Source organism: Bombyx mori, chromosome 17 (assembly GCF_030269925.1).
Source record: "Bombyx mori chromosome 17, ASM3026992v2".
Taxonomy (NCBI): domain Eukaryota; kingdom Metazoa; phylum Arthropoda; class Insecta; order Lepidoptera; family Bombycidae; genus Bombyx; species Bombyx mori.
In genome coordinates this window covers 138,862-146,476 of record NC_085123.1, presented here as the reverse complement: position 1 = coordinate 146,476, position 7,615 = coordinate 138,862, and the positions used below count along the sequence as shown (strand labels likewise).

Sequence of the window (7,615 nt, the reverse complement as noted above, 5' to 3'; positions counted from 1 at the left end):
ACATATTGAGGAGTTTCCTAAGATGTCGGACATACATAATAGAAATACTAGGAACAAACACAAGCTTGTTGTGCCGATGAGTAGGTTACATAAGATACGAAATTCATTCGGGTGTTTGTCTGTGCGCCTGTACAACAAAATCCCACAAGATGTTCAGAACCTACATATACATAGGTTTAAGAAAACTATTAAAGAACATCTGTGCAATAAAGCTTACTATAAAGTCAATGATTATCTAGAAGATTGCACAAAGTGGGAATGAGTTGCTCGCTCCGGGAATTTCAATATTGTAAAATTGTTATGTTATAATTACTTATTGTAATATGAATATTTAAAAAAAAAAAAATTTAAAATAAAAATAAAAATCTAATATTAAAAAAAAAAAAAAAAAAACATGCCCGCTGAGTTTCTTGCCAATTCTTCTCAGGACGGAGGCTAGTTCTTGTGAATTGGCGGTAATTCTTTTGACGTTCAACAAGTATGTACTTTCATTTATGTTGAATAAAACTTTTTTGATTTGATTTGATTTGATTTGATTTGATTTGATCAGTAGCGTGGGCACGGCGGGCCCCGGAACCAGCCACCTGCTACTCTCCTCAACATCGTCAGCCCCGATTGTTCGAGGTGACAAACTGTCTTTAAACTCATTTAGCACACAGCGGCGGGGACCTGATTCCAGCACTTAATGTAATGTTACGGAAATAATATGACCTCTACCCGCGCACTTTAGTGCTTATAAAAATTGTTTTCCTATAGTCGGCACCTCTCGTGACCGCGGCTGACGCAACTCTGTCGATACGAAATGTTCAGCGAAACCACAGAGGTCAAATAGAATAGGAAAACGTAGTGAAACTGTTTAGCGTGTGTGCGACCGTGTAACCAACTCTGAGAGCCACGTCCGCTCGTAACGTGTAGTGTGTTCACGTAGCCTCCATGTTCCGTGCCTAGTGGTAAACTAAATATCGGGTCGTGTCTCGCCAATCAACCAGGCTTGCGATCGTCCACGAGGGTTGAAATCAGTTAAAGCTTAAAGATTTAAAAAACTGCTTGCGTCAAATCGTGTGTATATGAGTTTGGTCGTCGACATTAATATAAAGATAATATAAAGAACAGTCTTGTTAACAAAACAATTTGCGAACAATATCGAGCACAGTGCGTGTTTATTATTTTCTTCTTATCAAGTTACCCACATTGCTCATTGTACATATTTTTATTTCGGTACATGTTTGTACCGACTTTCTTAGAATTAAGTCGTATCGTGAACAATAACTAAAACGTCACAAGGCGATCTTGTACCAGTTTTAATATTTATTCGTATCATTTACATCATTTACATCTACATACACACATTTACTTATTACTTACGTGATTCATTAAAAATCCAACCGAACTCACGAATGAGCGAAGACAAAAACTACGTTTGTCAGCTGATTTTCTTTGTTTTTCTATTAACAAGCTTTACATATAGCTTTATCAAGAACAAAATTGCATTTTTTTCAATGTCAAAAAACAAGGAAACAATAAACAAAAGAGAAAATGTAAAACAATAACATAATTAATATACATTTTGAGAGACTTGGGACGTGAGCGATCAGTAGAATTTCATTGATTAGGCTAATACTAATAATTGTAATAATAATAGCTTGTAATAACAAAAACTTATAATAGTACATACTTTAATCACATCTATGTATGTATATAATGGCCGCGACCGCACGTGTCCAAGTGAGTGGCGTTCTCTAATATTCAGTACATACATAATTCGTTTATAAATTAAAATATGAAGTTTTGAAATAAGAAGTAGTAACAAGGTTGCAAGCTTTCAGCTGCACAAAGTTACTAAGATTCCTGTGTAGCCGGAATACACACTCCAGACGAAAAGGAAAGAGATTACAGACGTTGTGACGTGTGACTTTCAGATTGGCGTCGCGGGGAGAGGTCCGTGCTGTGGGTACAGCCGCCCTGCTTGTGAAGAACACAACATGCTTACATTCGATTTCTCCTTCCCGTAATCATAAACAAAATATCTGTAGGTAAAACTTTAATTAAATTGCAATTTAAGATACAAATAAGCGTTATCGACGTCTTAGGTAATAGATTATTGAACTCCGTGTCAGGGCTAGCTCGCAGCGCGCTACATTACTTTAATTAATCACTAGTGTAGCCTAGAATTAGAGAGACCGGATTTAGATGAGGTGGGAGACGACAGTATCAACAGTACAGACTACAGACTAGTAATAAAGTTTACGGTTTTTAACATCCTACCTATAGATAATAATACACTTACTTATGTTCACATCGCATATGGATATTGACGATACGTTGTATCTGTCTAATTACAATTCTATATCCGCTTCCAGGGTCATCGTAACAACTCCGAGGTCGACTGTCGATGTATCAAAGTAAAGATACGTTTAACCCACATTACTACATCTTCAAAATTCATGTTCATTATTTAAAGAAAATAGCCAAAGTCATGAAGACATTGAGGGAAAAGCGTATGAAATACAAATTTTAATTTGATTGAAGTGAATCGTTTGTTCGCTATGCGCTACGTAATTAGCATACAATTATTATTTTCAATACAGATGATGGCGAGGGCCTCGCTAATAATTTTATTCAAGCATTCACATCCGAGCAATATCCGTTTAGTATTAAAAATGACCCCGCACATGTTTAGTTTGTGTGTGGTTATCTGAAGGGTGTCTCAGAATGTTTTGAGTCTTTCATTAGACACGTGACACGCGCAGGCGGCGGGGGGGCAGGGGGAGGGGGAGGGGCGAGGGTCTGCAATTATAATTTTTTGCTTGGACGGTGTGGTTGGACGAGCTCCCAGCCCACATGGTGTTAAGTGGTTACTGGAGCCCATAGACATTTACAACGTAAATGTTAGAGAAATGGAATGCAGCCATTTTAGTTTCCCTTTGTCTTACGCCTGGGGCGCTGTACTCTGTACTACTTGTCAAGCTGACATTCTGTGTACTATTATATTTTTTCTACCAATAAATGCGAGTTATATTGTGATCCTAAAAACGTATCATTATTTCTTCAACAACCACGTAGTTTTCCTACATGGTAGCAGAGCGTGGTTCAGTTGTGTTTAGTTGTGGTATAGCTGGAAATAATAATAAAGTGGACAAAACTTCAATCCGAAAAAATTGTCGTTGCAATTCAAATTGAAGGGTAGGATCGTTCATCAAAAATTGAATATTCCTCGTGAAGATAAGCAAGATGGGCCCAAATATGTTTAATTTAGAAAAACTGGTAGGAAGAGAAAACTTTGCCACGTGGAAATTCAGCATGAAAGCATATTTGGAACATGAAGACTTGTGGTGTTGTGTCGAATGCCACGACGGCAAGCCGGTGGATGCTGTAAAGGATATCAAAGCGAAATCAAAGCTGATCTTACTACTGGATCCGCAAAATTATGTCCATGTTCAAGACTGTAAAACCGTCAAACAAGTGTGGGAAAATTTGCAAAAGGCATTTGATGATAATGGTTTAACAAGAAGGGTAGGTTTGCTTAAAGATTTGATCAACACCACATTAGATTCAAGTAACAGAGTTGAAGATTACGTAAGTAAAATAATGAACACAGCACACAAGTTACGTAATATTAGTTTTGATGTCAATGATGAGTGGCTTGGCACCTTGATGTTGGCTGGCTTACCAGAAGAATACAAACCCATGATTATGGGCTTAGAGAGCTCTGGCATTAAAATAAGTGCTGATTCAGTAAAATCTAAACTTATACAAGAAGTTAATACATCAAAATCAGCAGCCTTCTATACAAATTCCAGAAAACCCAGAAATAATACCTCATCGATAAAAACAAAGGGTCCGAGATGCTTTAACTGCAATAGGAATGGACATTTCGCTAAATATTGTAAACTACCAAAGAAACAAACGGCAAATAAAGGAGAAAGTACTAGTTTTGTGGCAGCTTTTTCAGCTACAGTCAGCAAAAATGTAAGTAATGAATGGTACATTGACTCTGGTGCATCCATGCATATGACAAGCAGAATTGATTGGATGTATAATGTAACTGAATCATCTGTAAAAAACATCACTGTGGCTAACAGAGAACCCTTAGCTGTGAATGGAGTTGGCTGTGTGAACATTCAGCTAAGTCAAGAAAATAAAATACAAGTTAAAAATGTTTTATTTGTACCTGGGCTGGCTACTAATCTTCTCTCAGTTGGAGCTATTGTGAAAAATGGATATAAGGTCACATTTAATGACAAAGGATGTGAAGTTGGAAATAGTAAAGGTGAAGTAATATGCTCTGCAAAGCTGAAGAATAGTTTGTATGTATTAGAGACCTGTAAGGAAGTGGCCCACTTGGTCTCAAGAAATAAGAATAGCAATAATACTTACCTGTGGCACCTGCGGATGGGTCATTTGAATATGTCTGATGTAAAGAAGCTACCTACATGCTCTGAGGGAGTGACTCTTATTCCAGATGTAAATGATGTCACTTGCACACATTGTATGGAAGGTAAGCAAGCTAGGTTACCTTTTAAAAATACTGGAACAAGAGCTACGAGACCTCTAGAATTAATCCATTCTGACTTGTGTGGTCCTATGGAGAACATTTCATTTGGAGGTATGAAATACTTCATTACTTTCACTGATGATTTCACACGAATGGTTCATGTCTATTTTCTTAAAGACAAGTTGAAAATATTAGAGATTTTTAAGGATTTTAAACTGAAAGTAGAGAATGAATTAAATTATAAAATTAAAAGGCTTCGCACAGATAATGGCAAAGAATACTGCAACTATAATTTTGAAAAATACCTATCTAATCATGGTATAATTCATCAGACCTCTACTCCGTATACTCCACAGCAGAACGGCCTGGCCGAGAGAATGAACAGGACTTTAGTTGAACGCGCAAGATGCATGTTATTTTATGCTAACTTAGAAAAGAAATTCTGGACTGAAGCAGTAGCAACTGCTGCTTATGTTGTGAATCGTTCCCCGACAAAGTCATTAGAAGGTAAAACTCCATATGAATTGTGGAAAGGTAAGAAACCTAACTTATCACATCTAAAAATATTTGGCTCTGAAGCTATGGTCCATGTGCCAAAGGAAAAACGCCACAAATGGGATAAAAAATCAGTAAAAATGATATTTATGGGTTATTGCGACAGTTCCAAAGGATATCGTTTAATGGACCCTAAAACACTTAAAATAATCAAAAGCAGAGATGTTATTTTTATTGAAAATGTGGAAACTTCTATTCCAATTGAGGATAATCGCACAGTCACTGTCAGTTCTGTTCCTTCAGAAACTGAGGACTCAGAGAATTCCAGTGTCAGCCGGGAACAAGAGATACACACTCAGGAGTCATCTGCAACTGCACCTTTAATGTCTAGTAAAGACTCAAATATACGAAAAGGTGATAGTGAAGACTCAAGTGAGTATGACACTGACACTGGGGAACTAGATGCCACTTATCACCCGCCTTATCCGATAAGACAAGACTATAGTAGTAGTATAACATTAAGGCAACGAAATAAACAATGTGATACACAGGATGGCAAAACGAGCCTATTGTGTTTGTATTCAGATTTGACTGATCCACAAACAGTTGAGGAGGTACTGACATCTTCACAAGCTGCAGAATGGAAGAGAGCCATGGATGAAGAATATAGTTCCCTTATGAAAAATAAAACTTGGTCATTGACAGAACTTCCTCCAGGTAAAAAGGCTCTCCCATGCAAGTGGGTATTCAAAATTAAAACAGACCAAAATGGAAATGTCACCCGTTACAAGGCAAGACTTGTAATAAAAGGCTATGCTCAAAGAAAGGGCACCGATTATGAGGAAACATACTCTCCAGTTGTCAGGTACACAACTATTCGCTACTTATTTGCTTTAACGGCTAAATATGGATTGGATATAGATCAAATGGATGCTGTATCGGCCTTTCTACAGGGAGAAATTGATACTGAGATCTATATGGTGCAGCCAGAACAGTATAAGCAAGGGTCTAAGGTATGTAAGTTACATAAATCTATTTATGGTCTTAAACAGGCCAGTAGACTGTGGAACCTGAAATTAAATTGTGTACTACATGAGTTAGGTATGCAACAATCAAGAACAGATCCTTGTATCTATTATAATGTAGAGAAAAACACGTTTATAGCTATCTGGGTCGATGATTTAATTTTGTTGACTTCTCAAAAGAAAACAAAAAATTTGTTGAAAGAAAAGTTAAAGGAACACTTTGAAATGAAGGATATTGGTTCGACAAGCTATTGCTTAGGTTTACAGATTACCAGAGATGGAGGTAAAGTAATGATAGATCAAGAAAAATATATAAAAGAGATGTTAGCAAGGTTCAAAATGTCTGACTGTAAACCTGTAAGATCACCTTTTGAAGTTGGTATGAAATTCAATGAGAAGAAGGAAGAGGATGAATTGATTGACTGTCCATATCAACAGGCAATTGGCTCTTTGTTGTATTTGGCTCAAGGTACCCGGCCGGATATATCATTTGCAGTAAATACAATGAGCAGATTCAACAAGGATTATACTGCTGCACATTGGACAGCTGTGAAAAGAATTTTTAGATACTTGCAGGGTACAAAAGATTTCAAATTAGTTTATACCAAAGATGGTAATGAGAACATCACAGGATATTGTGATGCCGACTGGGCGAGCGATGTACGTGATCGTAAGTCGTCCACTGGTTACGTATTTATGTTACAGGATGGTGCTATATCTTGGCGCTCTCAAAAGCAACAGACTGTCGCTCTCTCCACTGCTGAAGCCGAGTATATGTCGATGTCGTCAGCGGCGCAGGAAGCGTTGTGGCTTCAACAATTACATACCGAGCTCGGTCAACAGAAGAACAACCCTCTCATCATCTTTTGTGATAATCAGAGTGCTATAAAATTATCAAATAATTATTGTTATTTACCCAGATCAAAACATATTGATATTCGTTATCATTTTCTCAAAGACCATGTCAGTAACTTAGATATAAAGTATTGTTATATAAAGGGTGAGGAAATGGTAGCTGATAATTTAACTAAGGGTACTAGTGTTGATAAACATTTGTATTGTTTAACGAAAATGGGGTTGCATTCCAAGGGAGGGTGTTAGAGAAATGGAATGCAGCCATTTTAGTTTCCCTTTGTCTTACGCCTGGGGCGCTGTACTCTGTACTACTTGTCAAGCTGACATTCTGTGTACTATTATATTTTTTCTACCAATAAATGCGAGTTATATTGTGATCCTAAAAACGTATCATTATTTCTTCAACAACCACGTAGTTTTCCTACAGTAAACTTGAGACCACTCACCTTGAGATATAAGTTCTAAGGTCTCAGTATAGTTATAACGGCTGCCCCGCCCTTCAAACCGAAACGCATTACTGCTTCCCGGCAGAAATAGGCAGGGCGGTGGTACCTACCCGCCAAGAGGTCCTACCAATAGTAATTACGCAAATTATAATTTTGCGGGTTTGATTTTTATTACACGATGTAATTCCTTCATCATGGAAGTCAATCGTGAAATTTGTTGAGTACGATTTCATAAGAAATTAAGTACCCGCCTGGGATTCGAACTTAATAAGATATGGTTCTCCGATGAATCAAATTTT

At 37.3% G+C, this 7,615-nt stretch overlaps 1 protein-coding gene across 4 annotated transcripts; it reads left to right on the top strand.

The window, feature by feature from the left end:
• Positions 1-1,290: 1,290 nt before the first annotated feature.
• On the top strand, positions 1,291-7,256 carry LOC105841774 (uncharacterized). Of its 4 annotated transcripts, XM_062673224.1 has the most exons (3): positions 4,257-4,498; positions 4,852-6,003; positions 6,721-7,256. In XM_062673224.1, the coding sequence occupies exons 1-3, from the start codon at positions 4,469-4,471 to the stop codon at positions 7,114-7,116; spliced, it is 1,578 nt and encodes a 525-aa protein (XP_062529208.1). In that variant the 5' UTR covers positions 4,257-4,468; the 3' UTR covers positions 7,117-7,256. The 4 variants fall into 4 exon arrangements, with proteins under 4 accessions (XP_062529210.1, XP_021204341.2, XP_062529207.1 ...); XM_062673226.1 differs by lacking the exon at positions 4,852-6,003 and having other exon boundaries at positions 1,291-4,498; XM_021348666.3 differs by having other exon boundaries at positions 1,291-6,003.
• The last annotated feature ends 359 nt before the right edge of the window (positions 7,257-7,615 follow it).

Excerpts from the sequence above, each read along its gene's own strand:
- LOC105841774 (XM_021348666.3), top strand. The coding sequence starts at position 3,232 with ATGGGCCCAAATATGTTTAATTTAGAAAAACTGGTAGGAAGAGAAAAC. Across the intron at positions 6,004-6,720 it reads AGTATAAGCAAGGGTCTAAG|GATGGTGCTATATCTTGGCG; the intron begins GTATGTAAGTTA and ends TTTATGTTACAG.